At 41.3% G+C, this 18,664-nt stretch overlaps 2 protein-coding genes across 3 annotated transcripts in view; one reads left to right on the top strand and one right to left on the bottom strand.

Annotated features, from left to right (window-relative positions):
- The first annotated feature begins 1,995 nt into the window (after window positions 1-1,995).
- ss18l2 (ss18, like 2) lies at window positions 1,996-4,169 on the top strand. The gene is made up of 4 exons (XM_088991348.1): window positions 1,996-2,137; window positions 2,310-2,386; window positions 3,676-3,787; window positions 3,859-4,169. The coding sequence occupies exons 1-4, from the start codon at window positions 2,069-2,071 to the stop codon at window positions 3,907-3,909; spliced, it is 309 nt and encodes a 102-aa protein (XP_088847474.1). The 5' UTR covers window positions 1,996-2,068; the 3' UTR covers window positions 3,910-4,169.
- A 1,271-nt stretch (window positions 4,170-5,440) lies between these two features.
- garre1 (granule associated Rac and RHOG effector 1) overlaps window positions 5,441-18,664 on the bottom strand; it is a 34,306-nt gene continuing 21,082 nt past the window's right edge. For both annotated transcript variants that reach the window (XM_088993036.1, XM_088993037.1), the window contains 11 exons: window positions 18,254-18,394; window positions 17,839-17,934; window positions 17,603-17,764; window positions 17,365-17,523; window positions 14,083-14,180; window positions 12,394-12,519; window positions 11,212-12,182; window positions 10,964-11,129; window positions 9,954-10,091; window positions 9,761-9,836; window positions 5,441-9,062 (listed from right to left, as the gene is read on the bottom strand). In XM_088993036.1, the coding sequence (XP_088849162.1) occupies window positions 8,715-9,062; window positions 9,761-9,836; window positions 9,954-10,091; window positions 10,964-11,129; window positions 11,212-12,182; window positions 12,394-12,519; window positions 14,083-14,180; window positions 17,365-17,523; window positions 17,603-17,764; window positions 17,839-17,934; window positions 18,254-18,394 (2,481 nt within the window). In that variant the 3' untranslated portion in view covers window positions 5,441-8,714. The remainder of the gene's footprint in view (window positions 9,063-9,760; window positions 9,837-9,953; window positions 10,092-10,963; window positions 11,130-11,211; window positions 12,183-12,393; window positions 12,520-14,082; window positions 14,181-17,364; window positions 17,524-17,602; window positions 17,765-17,838; window positions 17,935-18,253; window positions 18,395-18,664) is intronic.

Below are 18,664 nucleotides of genomic sequence, written 5' to 3'. Positions count from 1 at the left end.
TTGATGATCTGAAGCTGCTTCTACTTCAAGGCTTGTGGATGATTTGGTGTGATTGGTGGAACCGTAACTTCTGCTTTTCTCCAGATAATCCTGAAGGTGGGGGGAATATTCAATCACCGATTTGTGGTTTTCATTTTCCAATCATATTCAGGCTCATTGATTTCATTTACAAAGAAAAAAATTATGAAAACGTCATTATTTTACATAAAATAAATAATCTTACAGGTTGTGAATTGTAAACAACCAAGTCGCAAGATGAAAAAAAATGGTTGCGATGTTAAGCTATGCTAATAAACAATAAGGTTTCACGGTTGCATTGGGGGAAATATAATCGTAATGTGGAAAATAAATTCAAATACATGTTTCTCTTACGAGGACATAAAATAGCCTATTTACGACATGCATGTTAAGTCACGATTTGGTCGGAAGACTCCCGATTTTGACAACAATACTTCATAAAAACTATTGATACAATACAGACTGTTCATTTGTAAAGTGAAACAAAAGAAAATATAAAAAATATATACATTTTTATACTAATTACATGTATAAATAAACGATAAAAGCATGAATAAATAAACGATAAAAGCATGTTTGTGTTTTATTTGCTTCGAATTTACACTTTTGTAACGCTCACATTATTTTAACACGCACCACATTGTTACGAGTAGTACGAAAATCTCCTGATTTATCGTTTCTGAAAGTTAACATGTATGCGCGCTGCCTCTATTGTATACTGTATGTATATATTTATAAACTAATTAATTAACTTTGATTGAAATAAAAACAATACTACAAAAACACCGCCGAAGGTTATGAATGATTTCAGGCTGTCATCTCGGAGATAATTTTTAACCCGTGTGGTCTTACGGCCGCCGCACAACAGAGGGCGCTGTGAGCTCTTCTTAATGAAAGTTTCTTACTAGTGATGGGAATTCCGGCTCTTTTCAGAGAGCCGGATCTTTTCGCTCGGCTCACTAAAAAGATCCGATGTTTTGGCTCCTAAATGGCTCCTCGGTTTTTTTTTGTTGCTGAAATTAACTAACTACCAAAAATCGTGTATAATTATGTGAAAAACGAATTATTCATGTAAATAATACACTATATCAAATATATTTTTTTTATTTATATGGCTTGATTTATATGTGCACAGACGGCATCCACAAACTTTCTGTTTCCCTGTGGGTACTCTGGTCTGATGATCAGCTGTCACTACTTTTACACTCAACCTGGAAGTAACTCAAATAGATAGAAAGCTAGCTAGCTAGCTAATAGTTACAGTAATAATAATACATTTCATTTATAAGCGCCTTTCAAAACTCTCAAGGACACTTTACAGTCACAGGAGATTTTTTTTCTGCGGGTGAGCAGCGCCAGCCACGTGCACCAGCGTTCACTCAACCCGGAAGTAACTCAAATAGATAGAAAGATAGCTAAGCTAGCTAATAGACACAGTAATAATAATAATACATTTCATTTATAAGCACCTTTCAAAACTCTAGAGGACACTTTACAGTCACAGGAGATTTTTCTTCTGTGGGTCAGCAGCGGCAGCCACACGCACCAGCGTTCACTCAACCCAGAAGTAACTCAAATAGATAGAAAGCGAGCTAATGTATAAAATAATAATAATAATAATAATAATAATAATAATAATAATAGGAATAATACATTTCATTTAGAAGCGCCTTTCAAAACTGTCAAGGACACTTTACAGTCACTTATAAAGTATTATAAACGAAATTATTATGTATTATTATTATTATGTGATAATATTTGTCCACCTGTCTACCCTAACCCATCTCCTCACTGCTGCGTGTGTCTGTAGTTCTCCCCTCCCTCCTCTACCACGGATATTGACCAATCACGTGCGGCTTTAACCGAAGACTGGGGGCGGGGAATAGAGGACAAACTAATTCGGCTCCCATTTCCGACTCCTTGTTAGAAACCGGGCTCTTCGTTCACTTCAAAAATCCGGCTCGTTCGCGAACGACACATCACTATTTCTTACTCGCCGTAGAAGATATAAGGAGAAAAAACAGCAATAGTTCTTCGATGGAATAGTAAAATGTCGATCGTTTTTGTGCCCCAGAAACTTCGAGGGAATGCGAAAATCAACCAAGAAACAATACAGAGGGTAAGCCGTCATAAAATGGCGGAACTGATTTTATTATTTTTTTAAGAGTAATGCGCTATGCTAATTTTAGCAGCGTTGGAGCTAGCTCCGCTGATAACAACAATACAAGCACTATTAGACTCGTTGTATTTAATGCCTTTTCTAAAAAATGTCCCCTTGACCACCTCCCCAGCTACTGGACGAAAACGACCAGTTAATACGATGCATTGTCGAGTACATGCATAAAGGACGAGCCGTGGAGTGCGTTAAGTAAGTATATTGTTGGAAATTGTTTGATTTGAGTCTTCCAATGTCAGCATTAATTCGTATTATTTTTAAAAGGCTCGAGTTTTCGTATTAGAAAATAAACGTCACAAAGTCTCAATACTGGCTAAAGAAATATATAATCATTCGAACACGTGTGTAATATTACAGGGTAACAATTTTAATGTTAAGTGAGTCAATGTATTAAAAATAGCCATATTACAAGGAAATAAGAGGTCAAAAATAAACACGTTTTAAAGTCATACTTGTAATGTTAGGGCAATGTGGAACATGTTAGGAGAATTACATTTTAATATCGCAGTGATAGGTTTTTGAGAACATTTTGTGAATAATATATTATGGGAGAAATTATTTAAAGATTTAAAGATTTCCAAATATAATTCATTCATTCAGAATTCTTCATTCTAGAATACAAATAATGGAGTGTAAAAACAAACAAAAATGGAATTATATTAGTGGGGAAAGGGAGTAAAAGTTGCCAACTTACCAGAATACATCACTTATTTCGAATTATTTCTCCACTTGTATTTGATTGTCATAACCTTTGATATTTCACTGTAACTGAGACATAATCATATTACGGTCATAGTTGATCGTAAAACATCCTTGTATTCCGTTGAATATTGTTTTCGTAATATAATTTAAGCAGAGGAAAAAAATGAACCGATTTTTAATCCGTCTAGTCCTAAACTTGCACCTGCTGTCGACTGATAATGACGTCTGTGCGATGATCACGAGACCAAACCCGGAACAGGTGAGCCGTGACGTCACTAAATAAGCCGCGTCCATTTTAGTGGACGGCAGGTGGCGACCGAGGACAAAATGGCAGCTGCTCTTTTACAACCGATGACATGTTTAGCAACGGTCCTCATTTGGAACAGTGGAATTTTGACCAAAATAATCTTTGAAAAGTTTGTTCAGTAATATTCGCAATTCTCAATAATCCCATGTGGAAAATAAATACATAAATAAACTGGACACTTGTACTGTAAATATGGGTTGATGCAATCCAGCTATGTACATATATCAATATAACTTTCTTGATACTTTCACTATGTACAGTTTTTTATGAAACAGTTTTGGACATTTACAGTATACAGTTGACATTTTTATTTTACTTTGCTTAGAATATCTTGTTTTCTATCCTTTCAGCCCAATCCCCGTTCAAATTGCTGCTGTGGACTGCAAATTTCCCCATTGTGGGACGAATAAAGGTTTTCTGATTCAAATTATGCTGCAATAACTGCTGACTATTATTTTGTTTGCGTCCGCAGATATCAACAATTCCTGCACCGTAACCTCGTGTACCTGGCAACCCTGGCCGACGCCAGCCCGCCGGATAACATGCCTCCTCCATCCACATTTTCGTCATCAACTGGGGCAACCGTATGTAAAGTTTTGAAGCAATAGTTTCAGTTCTTGGCTTATTTTTCTTAACTTTTGTTTCCTGTTCCCAGTGCGACGCAGGCTCAACCTCCGCGCAGCCGAACCCCAACACCAATGAATGACCATACATCTTCATTAATGTTATTATTATTATTATTATTATTATTATTATTATTATTATGTTATGCCTCATTTGATTGACTTTTGCACATTTTGGTCACACTGGGAAAAATATCATTTACTTCAATATCATTTTACATAATTGAGGGAAAAATCTTGTTTTATGAATGAAAAGAAGGTTTTTGTTTTTGGAAAATGTTTTTTTTTTTTTGCAAATATAAGCATGCAAATTCTCTAATAAAACTTATGCTATCTACTTTGAGGTTGTTTCCCTTTCCTTTATTGTTGTAGTTTTTCCTTAAAAAATATAGTGGAGGGATTGAATTATTGTAAGAAGTTTTGTTTTGGTGATATTACAGCAGTCACGGGATGAGTTTTTCTGTGGGTGAGCAGCGGCAGCCACACGCGCCAGCATTCACTCAACCCGGAAGTAACTCAAATAAATAGCTAGCTAGCCAATAGATAGCTAATAGCTAGCAAGCCAGCTAGATAGCCATATAGCTAATATATAGCTTAGTATATAGCCGGCCAGGGAGCCAGATAGCAAATAGATAGCTAGCTAGATAGCAAATGCTAGGCTATTTATTTTTTGCTTGTGTCTTTTTACAATGTGTTGTTGCTTAGTACAGGTTTAAATCCATTTTTAATAAAGTCTTTCCTTTGTATGAATTTAGAAGACAAAATAATGCATCGTCAAAAAAAGCCATTTTGTTCTTTAGTGACATACTGTCCAAAAAGTACTGTCTTAAATTAGAGAAGGTACGTAGTCCTGAAAATAAACAAATACATAAACAAATAGATAAATAATGAAATAAATGAATACATACATTGGTGAATAGGTAAATACATACATATATAAATGAACTAAATATTTCGTAGTACTTTTTTTAACCATAGATCGCCATCAACCAATAATGACGAGGAACCCTATACGGGTTTGCGTTCAAACATTTAACTTGGGTCGATTTACTTTTTTTTTTAAATCACGTTATATTGAGCGACCACTTTATTCAGAATATATTTGAACGTGTACTTAAATATTAAATACGACCCAAACTTGATTTCCGTGCTGAAAAAGCAACACCCACCGTCAACAAGTCCCCGTCTGACTGGTAACGAAGGAGATCACTTAGTTTACGTTACGAGAAAGCTTAATTATGTCCTGCAACGTCATTATTAGGCGACGGAGAACATAATCCAGAACGGGGAAAAAAACGTTTGGTATTTTTTTAACGAACATTTATTACAATATGAACCTCCCGGAGTTGTAGTTTATAACTATTCTATAGTGAGTGTTTCGGTATATTTCTTTCAACGCAATGACGACGTAAACTCCAAAAAGGTTAACAATGACGTCATAAAACGCGGCAGTTTTCTTAGCAAGTGGTGCCGGTAGTTGTCACGTGACTTTCTCAAAGCGGTACGCGCACCATCACGACTACCACATTTAACAGTTGTCAGTATTCTATTAACACTGCCTGAGTAAATAAATGTCGCTTTGTATGATGGGAAAAAATGAAAGCATAAGCAATGAACTTTCTAGTCGTTTTTGTTTATTCTTTTTTTTGCATTGCTGGTAGATTTCTAGTCGCCAGCTGAAAAGAACACGAAGCAACATAAACCAAGCAGCCCCGCCCGCCCCCCTTTTAGATGACTTATCATTTTGCCGTTATGGTTTTGGTTTCTACCTTGTCACTATATTTTAACCATTGACACAGCAGGGGGGAATCGTAATAATATGTTAACAGTTACAAGTCTTGTTTTTAGAAGAGAAAAGATAAAACGCTTTTAAGGGAGTTTAACAACTCCCCCCCCCCCCAAAAAAAAGGGAGAAAAAAAACAGCAGAACCTCTATGCTGATTGTGCAAAGCACATGTAACTATGAAAAGATATATTTATATCTATATATTTGTATGTATATACAGCAAAAACTGTAAACATTTGTGTGTTAGTTTTTTTTTTTTCTGGTGTCATTTTCATAAATACAGGCAACGTTGGCATCTGCAAAAAAAAAAAAAAAAAAAAAAAAAAAAAAAAAAAAAACATTCGGGCCTTTTGCCGTAAAAACACATTTTTTTGGGGGGAACATATTTGGTTAAGATGGACAATGCATACGTGTTTTTTTTTCACATACATCGGGAAAAAAGTGGAAAATAGCATGAAACTACAATTAATAATACTGAAAATATGAGGATTCGGGGGTCTAATTTTCCACTAATGCACCGCTGTTCCGCCTCCTGCAATTTGGTTAGGAACAAGCGCTCTCATTTAGCAAAATGGCACGTTTAATATCATATTATATAATGTAGTGTGTCTCGGATGACGACAAAATCAACAAAAAAATGTAGTGTATTTGCGGGTTAAACTGTGCTGAGCCTGCTCAAAGCCTCTTTAAAAACATAAGGAAAAGTGAAAATTGGTGTTCCACGTACATTAGCTGTACATTTGGCAATTATAGCTCACCGTACACACACTAGGTTATTGTTTTTTCTCTTCTTAGCAGTCTCCAGCTCTTGCCTGAAAGGAAGGGTGTCTGTCACACTTTTAAAAGGGCAGAGAAATGACCGCTTCTTAATAATAATGACAATAATAATAATAATAATAGAAGTAAGTAACTTAAAGGACAACAGACACCCCCGGACAAGTTGTGTCAATAATTTGTAAAATCACTTCAAATGACTTCGACTGAGCGCATTTTACAAAGATTCCACCGCATATAGCTATATTTTACGTTTTAAGACTCGCGTTGAATATTCCGGAAGTCTTGTTTTTGAGTTGGTGACGAGTCCGTACGTGACGTCACTGAAGGAACGCCCCTGACCGAAAAAAAAGGACACATTGTCGCAGTCCTTCCATCACGACAAAAATGCTTTTTTGGTCTGAAAATCTCATGTTGCGCCAGAAGAGGGCGTCCAAGCTCCATATAAGGAATTTATCAGCCTGTGGAAACGCAATACACTGCCATGTCTACAAGAGTAGACACGACAGTCCCGTATGCTCTTATATTTTATGGTTTAAGACGCGCTGAATATTCAGGAAGTCCTGTTTTTGAGTTGATAACAATGCCCTAAGTGACGTCATGTCAGGAACGCCCCTGGACCGAGAAAGCGACACACAATGCATTTTGGGTACTTTGTTTGGTCGGAAAACTTCGTGTTGATCCGTGTTGATGGTGAAATTAGAAGGAAAACTACATAAATCATGCGATGGTGAATCATTGTGTGTCGCAGCCAAGTGCGTTAACACCCATAAAGAAGGTGTAAGTTGACACAATTTCCCAGCGGACAAATGAGCCCATTCCAACGGAGCTTGTGCGCCATCTTGTGCATTTTCTGGGCGCTACTATTGAAATCCAGAAAGCTCGAATTGATACGGAAGGACTTCTTCAATCGATTGCAAACATTTATGCTTTCCTCTTCAGAACTATTTGAATCATATTCATAACTGGATGAGTAACAAGAAAGCATCTTCTCAGAATCGGTTTTTATTCTGGAGCAAGGCAGTGTGTGTGACCAATAGTGACGTCACGAACAAGGGGGCGGGAATTTCTGAATCTGCACAGTTCCAATGTCATTTTGTGGCAGTTTTGGGACACTTTAACTCATTTTTATTGGTGTTTTGCATTTGACTAAAAATATCAGCCTGCGTGTTTTGGGTATTTTAGATGCTATAAAACGTTTTTCTGATTGTCAGTTAGGAAACAAGAAAATGGTGTCGGTTGTCCTTTAAGTCGTAAGGACAGAAGGGGTGGAGGTGTCGAATTAGGTCTTCTGTACCAGGGCCACACGGACATGGAAAATAAATGACCAGAGTGGTAGAATTATAAGAACCAGTTTGAGAGTGAGGTGGAAAAAAAGGCTGGTTTTGACAAGGGAAAACCGTGAGAGGACACACAAAAAAACTTGATGTTATGTGCAAATATAATCCGTTCCCAGATCCCCATAAAACAATTTTTTTATGTATAATAAATGTGCTATGGTTATTATATATTAAAAGAAATAAACTGTACCGGATAATAAAGTGGCTTTATTTACCTTTGTGATGGTCATTGATGGCTTGATGGAATGGAGTGACCGGGTTCATCAGCATTAAACACTTGATGAGGAACGTAGCCTTCTTCTTTCACCATCTTGAGGAATGCTCCATTGTAGGTGCTTTCTCTGCGATAATTTTACCTAGTTCCTCATCAATTGTGTTCTGTTTAGCTGGGTTGATAGCTTTTTGCATCAAGTGTACAGATGGCTTGTGCGGGTTGTTTGTGAAGCCTGATTGATGGGATATTTTAACCTTGCAGTCTACACTCTGCTTTTGAACTATCAAAGTTGAAACGAGTAAATGTCACTGTTTTCTATGCATTTTATCACTCTCTCTATTTCGTCTGCCTGTCTCTTTCATGTTTAAACCCCTCCCCCTCACTGCTGCATTCTTGACCAATCACGTGGCTTTAACCGCAGACTGGGGGCGGAGAATAGAGGACAAAAACAGTCGGCTGCAATTTTCTTGTTAGAACGGGCTTGTTCGCGAACGACACATCACTCATTGTGGCGTCCTGTGTGTATCCCGAAAAATAGTTTGTATGCCAAGGTAAAATTTTCATAAATTTAAAGTTCGTAAACCAAAAAGTTCGTGAGCCAAGGGGTTCGTAAACCGAGGAATCACTGTATGTCAAAAAGTCAAAAAGACTGGTCGCGGTCGTTTGTTTTTCCTGTCAGCGTGGCCCTGATAGCGCTTGTGGAAAATTAGTGTGTGTCAAAATACGTCAAACCAGTGTGATTACTGTTAGCATGTAGCATGTGGACCGGCCGGCTCAGAACTGGTGCAGAAAGGAGGACCTGTGCTCGTGTTTCAAGGGAAACGACTTGAAGGCCTTGATGCCTTTCAGCTGCTGATGCTGCTGCTGCTGGCCGAAGGTGAACGGCGAGGAGATGGCGCCACCAGAAGGCGAGCAGTCTCCGGTGGTGCCGCCCCCGGCCGCCGACCACACGGGTGACTGCAGCATCTGCAAGGAGTCGCTCCACTGCGACGACGAAGGCGGGGCCAGATTCATCTGGTGGTACAAGGAAGAGCCGGGATTGGTCAGGCCGCCACCGCCGCCGACGCCGTGGGCCGAGTGCTGCCACGGCGCCTTTGGAGGCCATGTTTTCGTTTTGCTGTCCTGGGAAAGATGTCACAAAAAGACATTAGGGGGGCGGGGGTGGGGGGTTTTCAGCAGAAAATAGTTAATTCCTAAGTTATATGAGTCTCGAGTTATATGAGCTTGAAATGAGGGCAGCTGTACAAGAAGGCAAATGCTGCCCCCTCATTAGGAGGGAGAAATATTGCCAGGGGTCTGACCGAAGCTTGAAACGCAATAATAAAATCAAGGCTGATTATTTATTTATTATTTAAAAATGATGCCATATAAAATACAACAAACAGAAATTAAGCTAAAAAGAAACTATAAATAAAGATGAAAAATAAAATTATAAAAATAAATTTCAAAATAAAGTAAAATCAAAATCAAATCAAAATAAAAAATTAAAATTAAAATTAAAAAAATAAAATTAACATAAAATAAAATTAAAATTAAAAAATACATACAAATGAAATAGAAACTATACAAAAATAAAATCAACTAAAAAGTAAACTAAAAATAAATAAAAATAAAACCAAATAAAATAAAATACATACAAATAAAATACAACTAAAATAAAATAAAAGTAAACTAAAAATAAACTAAACTAAAAACACATGAATAAATCAATAAATAAGTCAATAAAAATAAAAACAATATAAAATTACAATAACATAAAATAAAATACAAAATAAAAAAGGATTTCTGTCACCTCCATGTGGCTCGTAAGTAATTCTTACCTGGTTGTCATCAGCGATGTGGTGGAGAGGCGGAGAGGGAAGCGTGCAGGCTTCCGGCTCACCACAGCTGTGTTTTCTGCACATGTTTTACAATAATATCACGTCTTAATCAACAAATACCACCCATGAAGCAAAATGCGACGCTCAAAAACGAACACGGATTCGATTCAAATAAAAAAACGGCGACATTTACCTTCTTTGCTTCACCGCCGCCACCAGATCGGGTCCAGAGAACATCGAGAAGAGACTGTCGCCGTTGGCGGAGGACGTCTCGTCGCTGGAACTGGCAGAATCTCCCTGATTGGCTGACCAGCTGTTGTTGACCGCCTCGCTGTCAATGCAAGAAAAGTCCAAGAATTGACTAACATTTGCTATCTATCTAGCTATCTATTTGCTATCTGGCTCCCTGGTCGGCTATCTAGCTAGCTATCTATTAGCTATATGGCTCGCTGGCTTACTAGCTATCTAGCTGACTCGCTATCTATTGGCTATCTATTTGATTTACTTCAGGGTTGAGTGACTGCTGGTGCATGTGGCTGCCGCTGCTCACCCACAGAAAAAAAACTTATCCTGTGACTGTAAAGTGACCTCAAAATTTTTGAAAGGCGCTTTGAAATCAAATGTATTATTATTATTATTATGTACACCCGCCCGCCACGAGAAGAGAGGAGCGTCAGCGCAGAGCGCCGATGCGTATGAGGAACTGTTGCAGCTTGGAATTGAAGCGGATTTCAACATTTAGCTTGTAGCAGACGTGCACATTTTACCATGGTGTCCCTGTTTCATTGGTGGAAAGGATGCTTTGATCATCTCCTCTTTCATCTAGAACTGCTTCATATAACAAAGAGGGTGCAGAACTGACAGAATGTCTGTGTTTTTTATGTTGTCACGTTATTTGTTATTTAGTTTTTGGTTGTTTGACGTCAAGATGGCGCCGCAAGAGTGGCTGCCTTTACAGCACATTCTGTATTTTGTTTTTCCACTTTTTCCTTTTCTTTCCTCTTCCTTTCATAACTTTGCTGCTGAGAAATGTAAATTTTTCCACTGCGTGACTAATAAAGGCTAATCCAATCCAATCCAATACAGACAACCAACAACAGGTCTTTGGCAGGCTCTGATTTCTCAATTTAATTGCATATGGAGACAAACTGATGGAAAACGTTTTTGTGAAACGCTTGGGGGTGGTGTCAGTGCTGAGCTTACCCCTCGCTGTAGTAATCAGGGTGGGTCCACGTTCTGTGCTGCTCGTCGGGGATGGACCAGTTGCTGCGAGGGTTGCTGGGGCGACGTGGATGCTGCACCTGACGCTTCTGCTGCATGGCTTGACTCACGCCGGCCACGTAGCGAGCGAACTCCGGGTCGGAGCCAACTGTCCAAAAAAAAAGAAATGTTAGTAGGAAGCAGGAAAGATGATGTATAGGGTGAAATCAAAACAAGGAACTGGATTTCACCGGCGGGGTCAAAGGGCAGCGCGTCTCCCAGGACGCCGAAGACGCCGTCGCTCTGCTCCCTGTTGGGCCACGTGTTGTTACGTGGCCCTTGGGGCTTCTGGCCCAGCACCTCCGACATGACACTGTCCATGTACGTGCTCACCAAGCCCAGGCTGTAAAGATCCGAACTCAAGTCGGGCAACCCCGGGGAGCCGCCCCACTGGCCGATGGGGCCGAGGGGGGACAGCCCCCCTGGCGGAGGTTGCTGGCTCGACGTTCCCGGCCATTTGCTGGACGGCCTCTGTGGCTGCGGTTGCTGGCCGATGGGCTGCAGGAGGTGCTGGTAGTACTGCAGGGCCTGGGGGGAGGCTTGCTGGGGTGCGGGCGGCGGCGGTGGCGCTTGTTGTTGTTGGGATGACGCCGCTGGAGGTTGAGCTTGGGGCTGGGAGGCGTGAGAAATAACCGGGGAGGTCGGCGGGGGTCCGGCGGGAGGTTTGAGCTCGGTGGGGTTGGCGGACGCCACAGAGTTTCTTCTCTTGAGAAGCGGCGAGGCCTGCTGGGATTTGCCCATGTTGAACCCTGAGAGAAAGTCGATGACGTCTTGCATCTCCTGGTCGGTCGGGAGGTTCATGCCCTGCTCGTCGCACGCCAAACCGTTGGTCAGGGGGTTCTGGGGGGTCGCCTCAGGGCCGGTCGACGGAGAGCCCATCTGTAGCAAGCTATGCAGACGGCTCTCACTGTGGCCCAAGTTCTTGGACTTGTCCTCGGAGCCCGTCAGCATGCTGCGAGACGGCGTGCTGGGGATGGAGTAGCTACCGCCGCTGTTGGAGCTGGACGACACCTTTTTGGTGAACTTGGATGTCAGCTTGGAGATGGTTTTGGGGAGGCCGCTGGAGACCTTGGCGTTGGTTCCAGGAGGCAAATCTGCGTGGCCGGCAAAGTCTGGGTTCTCCCGCTGCAGCTGAATCTGGATCGTTGGCAACGATTGCTCTCTTTTGACAGGAAAAAGACACGTAGAGTTATAACGTAGAAGTAAGCATGGGAGAAACGCCAAGTAAGAAGAGAAAAACTCTAGGGTCGGGTTGCCACCAAAAAGAATGGGAGGTGAATACGCTGGATGGATAATATCGTCGACAAAAGGTCCTCAGTTTTCGTTCTGCGTTCCGTGTAAAAAGGACGTCAGAGGTGCGTGGGATGACTTACTTCCTCTCTTTCCATCTATTGAGGTCAAAGACGGATGTGTAGAGCACATCCACAAGGCCGAGCGTCTTCTCCGGATCCAGACTGCGCTGGAGCAAGGACATGGTTGCCGGGTCTTCTTTCAGACACCTGCGTCGCGCACAAAGAAAAACAAAAGTTGTTCATTCGTCTGTCTGCGGTTTTATAGGTTATGCTCACACAAATCCCCCCCGGTGCTGCAAGATGAGATTCTCGATCTTTTGTGCGTGAGATAATGCCTCGGGAGGTCAACACCTACAAAGCTTGAGTGGAAAAGCTGCGTGAGCCCGACTCCTGCCGAGCGAAACCACATGTGAGGATTGGAATACAGTGATACCTTGGCTTACAAACTTAATTGGTTCCCAGACAGTGTGTGTAAGGCGAAAAGTGTGTATCCCAAACATTTATTTCCCATAGGAAACCATTAAAATGAATATAATCCGTTCACAGGTCCCATAAAACATAATTTTCTACTTTGTCTAAGCCTAAAACTACACAAAATATACCTTATTTTACGTATAATAAATGTGCTATGGTATTATAATTAAAGAAATAAATGTACTATATAATAAAGTCATTTTGTTTTCCTTTGTGATGGTCGTTGATGGCTTGATGGAAAGGAGTGGCCGGTTTCCTCAGCATTGAACACTTGATGAGGAACGTAACCTTCTTCTTTCATCATCTTGAGGAATGATCCCTTGTAGGTGCTTTCTGTGCGATAATTTTACCTAGTTCCTCATCAATTGTGTTCTGTTTCGCTGGGTTGATAGCTTTTTGCATCAAGTGTACAGATGGCCTGTGCGGGTTATTTGTGCAGCCTGATTGCTGGGATATTTTAACCTTGCAGTCTACACTCTACCTTTGAATTATCAAAATTGAAACTCTTTCACTGTCGTCTGCCTGTCTTTAATGTTTAAACCACCCCCCCTCACTGCTGCGTTCTTAACCAATCACGTGGCTTTAACCGACGACGGCGAGGAATAGAGGACTAAAACAGCCGGTTGCCATTTTGTTGTTAGAAGAACAGGCTCATTCGTGAACGACACATCACTCATTGAGGCAGCTCGGCGTACGAAAAAAGTTTGTATCCCAAGGTAAAGTTCATATGCCAAGGTAAAATTTTCATAAATGTAACGTTCGTAAACCGAAAAGTTTGTAAGCCAAGGGGTTAGTAAACCGAGGTATCACTGTATAGTCACTCGCGAGCAAAAGGGGGGCTAAGGACCATGAAAGCAGAGTCATAAACTGCAGTGAACTGTTACTCTACTCAGAATGACCTGGAGTTAACTCGCAAACTTGCAATTCCTGCTTGGCGGTTCAAGACCACCTGAGGTGACTAATGACTACCTGATATTCAAAATAATGACGAAAAGCGCTTCAAGGCAACTGGTGGGGTCCTCAGACTGGTTATCTGTGTGTGTTTTTTTTTGTTTGTTTTTTTTGCTTGCCATCTTGACAGCTGTCCAGGCCTAGAAAACAAACACGCCACTCCCGCTACTTCAAATAGTTCTGCTTGTAAATCAAAAGTAAATGTACATCTCGTTATTTGTAACATCCGTCTTGTTTCGGTAATGAAATGTCACGACCATTGCTGACATTTGTCCTTATCAGCAGCTTTTATTTATTTATTTTTTTTTATTCCAATATGCCAGACGAGAGTAATAGAGGCCTCACCACGTAGAAGGAACCTGGACCACCAGCCTGGATCCTTCTAAGGTGATGTGAGGGGCATATGACTCCTTGTTCTCGATCTGAGCTGTGTCGACCACCACCTGTGAGAAAACACACACATCCTACGATGAAAATGTGTTTGAAAATTGATCATAATTACCGTATTTTCCGGTGTATAAGCCGCAGCCAGAAGCCTTCGTTTTCTTCAAAAGGTGAACCTGTGCCTTATGCGCAGGTGCGCCTGATATGTGAAGTACCGTATTTTCTGGAATATAAGGCGCACCTTCAACGAATGACATATTTAAAAACATTTCCATACATAAAATGCAGCGCAATATAAGGTACACCTTCAATAAATTACATATTTTAAAAAGTTTTCCAGACATAAGGCGCAACGGATTATGAGGCGCATGGTCAGCAAATCTGAACAAATATTTTCTTTTATGTGCGCCTTATAGTGCAGAAAAATATCCAGTGACTGTAAAGTGAGAGTTTTGAAATGCGTTTATAAATGAAATGTATTATTGTCAAAATACGGTAATATTGAGCCACAACAGGTCTCACAACTACTGTCATGAGCCACTGATTCCACCGCCCTGTAGAAAAAATAGTGCGTAACCTGCCTCCATGCCATATTTGGAAAACATTTTTCATTCATTGAAGGTGCGCCTTATAGTCTGGTGCACCTTATACAGTGATACCTCGGCTTACGAACGCTTAAGCTAACAAACGTTTCGCCATATGAACATTAAATTCGCGAGAATATAATCTTGGCATACGAACTAGTTTTCGTGAAACCCGGATCGCCACAATGGCTGATGAAACAGGCCTTTTTTTAGAAAAAGATGCCTAACCGGAGGAGAAGCCCGTCCTTGGGCATAAGCCTATGAAAGATAGGCTAACCCTACTTCCTACAGTCCTTATGGAATGTGACTCTCCTTCCAAACAGTAACTCCCTCCCAACTCCTTACACTCCATTTCTTCAAGCTATCAACGAGCATCACAAAGGTACATAAAACGACTTTGTTAGACAGTACAGTTTGTGTTTTTAATTACAATACAATAGAAGATTTATTATACATAAAATAAGGTATATTTTGTGTAGTTGTCAGGCTTATTTAGTAGAAATTTATGTTTTATAGGGACCTGGGAACGGACTATTCTCATTTTACTGGTTTCCTATGGGAAATTAATGTTTGGAAGACACACTTTTCACCTTACACACACTTTCTGAGAACCAATCAAGTTCATAAGCTGAGGTATCACTGTATATGCATGTACCGTAAGCACGCTAAGTGTGTTCCATGTGAACAAATGTAAGAACACACAATGACCTTAATCCACTTTTGGTCATTAATATCCCCAGCAAGAATGGAGAGGAAAAAAAGGCTGGGGGGGGGGAGACGCTTCAGGCGCCCCCTTGACAACAAACAAGTTCTTTGAAAGGCCTTGGCTTTTCAAAAACCTTACAGCTGAGCCAAAAAAGGGAGGGGATTTGGGATGTGCGAGTCCATTTCCTGCACGGCAGGAAGTCCCCTCCATTGTTGTCGAAGGGCAGGTTTATTCACAGGATTTGAAAAACCTGACATGTGAAAGGAAAACCGCATTGAGTAAGAAAGAGGTGTACGATTGCAGTCAAGACAGTGAGTAGCGCACGTGCGAGAGTGCAGTCACGTGATTTTCAAAGATATGTGGCTTGATAAGAAGAGAAAGGGACCATCCATCATCATTCAGAATGAAAAATGGAAAAGCTCCAGACCACAAAGAGGAAATAAACACGGCGTATAAGCGTAAACACGGTGGTATTGCTCTGCAAAAGATTGCGCCCCTCTCTTATTGCTGTAGGGGCCCTCATAGGCGAGGCCATCCTTCAACCAGATGTAGAGGGTGTGTGTTTCTTCCCCTTTTCTGTCTCACCGGTGTTGGCTTACACCAGTCGGGATGCCTCAAAGCAACCTGGGTGACCTCGGTTTATTCAAATGACAGAACTGGGGATGAAAAACGTTCATTTTCCAGATTTAAAAATGTTAAGGGGTAAAACTATCACTCCTGGAAAGCCATTAATGGACAACCGACGCCTCCGCACGAGTTGTGTCCATAATTTGGAAAATCACTTCAAATGACTTTTACTGAGCGTACTTGACAAAGATTCCACGGCATATAGCTATATTTTACGTTTTAAGACTCGCGCTGAATATTCAGGAAGTCTTGTTTTCGAATTGTACGATGATGCCTGACGTGACGTCACGTCTGGAACGCAAACGCCCCTGACCGAGAAAGCGACACACAATGCATTTTGGGTACTTTGTTTGGTCTGAAAACTTTATGTTGATGGCGAAATTAGAAGGAAAACACAAATAATGCGATGTTGAATCGTTGTGTATTTCACCAAGACTACTATTTCATACTAGTTGACACAAATTCCCAGCAGACAAATCAGCCCATTTCCAACGGAGGTTGGGGACCATCTTGTGCATTTTTTAGGACGCTGCATTGGAGTCCTGACAGCTCGAATTGATACGGGAGGACTTCTTTAATCAATTGCAAACATTTATTCTTTCCTCTTCAGAACTATTTGAATCATATTCATCACTGGATGAGTAACAAGAAAGCATCTTTTCCGAATCTGAAGCCATTGTTTTGATTCTAGAGCAAGGCAAGACGTCCTGGCGTGACGTCACAAACAACAGGGCGGGACCTTCTGAAACTCGGCATCTTTGAGGTCATTTTGAAGTAGTTTTTTTATTGCTGTTTTGCACTTGATGAAAAATATCAGCCCGCGTGTTTTGGGTATTTTAGATGCTATATAAAACCTTTTCTGATGTCAGTTAGGAAACAAAAAAATGGCGTCGGTTGTCCTTTAGGAGTACATGCTATTTTTTTAGGCAAAATTTGGATTACATAGTGTCCCTTTCAAAAGTATTGGAACAACAAGGTCAACTCCTGTTTTTGTTGTCTACTAACGATATTTCGGAATCAGAATCATCTTTATTGGCCAAGTATGTAGAATTTGGGCATGGATCGGTAGCGCCTGCCTGAGGGGAGTTGCTGGAAAAGGCACGCAATACAAAATGTAACTTACAGCATCTCTGTCCGAACATACCCGCAAAAATGTTCGTATGTACCGTGGTTCATTACTCGAATGTTCGTAAGTTGGGGAGCATCTGAATAATAATAATAATAATAATAATAATAATAATAATAATAAATTTCATTTGTAAGCGCCTTCCAATCGCGGGGGTGGGGGGGGGGGGGGGGGGGGGGGGGGGGGGGCAAAGTACTCACCAGACCAGCCTGTGCAAACAACAGCTGGACGGCCGTCTTGCAGGCTCCCCGCCAGCTGGAAGGACACACTTGGTTGAGCACTTCGGTGACAGGGGAGTCGTCCCTGGGGGTCAACCCATTTTGGCCCAGTGCCTCCTTAATGAGTTGCAGCATGGTTTGCTGATTGAACATCGCACAAATGGATCGTTACTATCAAAACGAGACCTTGTGGGTGACAGTATGAAAGAAACGCAAGTACCATCTTCCGTTTTAGGTTCTCTGCCGCCGACTCGTTGAAGGATACGCCCTTGAGGAAATGCGAGCCGATCTGTACGGGGATGGTGGGCAACTCGCACTGGATGGGCTGGGTGGTGGTCTGCATCCGCCCCGCCTGCTGTGCCTCCGCCTCGCCACAGCAGCCCTGTCACAGAAACATTTCATTTGTTTGTTTATTTTGAAATGGTTCGACATAGGAGTTTGTAAGTTTTGGCCCACCTGCAAGGCTGCCTCCACGCATTTGGGGTTGAGATGGAAGCCGGCCTTCAGCGCGTACTCACTGTGGCCCAGGCTCTCCAGCGCTGCCTTGTACGCCTGCAAACACAAGAGGCACTAATATCAGTTCAACAGCATGAATAATAAAATAGATATTGACATAAATGGATGGTAGATGGATAAATGCATGGAAGGAAGACAGGTAGGCGGATATATTAACTCATTCACTGCCAACGTGTGTAAAATGTGTCCACGCCAATGCCAGGGTTTTTGTCATTGTCACTTCAATTCCAGGACCCACAGAATATTGAGTTTTAGGACTACATAAACATTCAATGCAGCGTTAGAAACCTTAGATGTGTGATATTTTCAATTCCCGAATAACTTCGTGAATGAGTTAATGGGTCCAAATATTTACCTGTAAAGCAGTGTCTATCTTCATGTTGAGCTCCTTGAGTTGGTGCTCTGGGATGTTGGTGTTGTGCGAGCAAAATAGCTGCTGGACCTGGAGGCCAGCCAGGCAGCCGTCACGTCCCCTTTCCCGCAGCCTCGACATGGCCTGGGGGGGGGGGGGGGTTCAGAAATATTCAACAATTTTTCCTGCAGCAGTCTAAAAGTAAAAGCGATCTGTTTTTCGTGCGGTTCTTTTGCAATGTCTTATTTTTTTCTTTTTTTTTTGGACAAAATTGGCAACTTAGCAGTACATTTTTTTTAGATGGTGGAACATGAGTGAAGGAGTCCTGGCCATCCTAAACAACCCACCCTCCCCGCAAGGTATTCTGCACAGATCAATCCCAGGAGTACCCCAGCCAGACTCACTGCAAACCAA

This window comes from Hippocampus bargibanti, linkage group LG03, assembly GCF_051943395.1.
Source record: "Hippocampus bargibanti isolate YZ-2025 linkage group LG03, ASM5194339v1, whole genome shotgun sequence".
In the NCBI taxonomy this organism is placed as follows: Eukaryota; Metazoa; Chordata; class Actinopteri; order Syngnathiformes; family Syngnathidae; genus Hippocampus; species Hippocampus bargibanti.
The sequence above is the reverse complement of the archived record's forward strand: the minus strand, read 5'-3'. Positions and strand labels throughout refer to the sequence as shown.

Coding starts and splice junctions, on each gene's coding strand:
- ss18l2 (XM_088991348.1), top strand. CDS start 2,069: ATGTCGATCGTTTTTGTGCCCCAGAAACTTCGAGGGAATGCGAAAATC. Junction 2,138..2,309: donor ACCAAGAAACAATACAGAGG/GTAAGCCGTCAT, acceptor CCACCTCCCCAG/CTACTGGACGAAAACGACCA. Junction 2,387..3,675: donor CGAGCCGTGGAGTGCGTTAA/GTAAGTATATTG, acceptor TTGCGTCCGCAG/ATATCAACAATTCCTGCACC.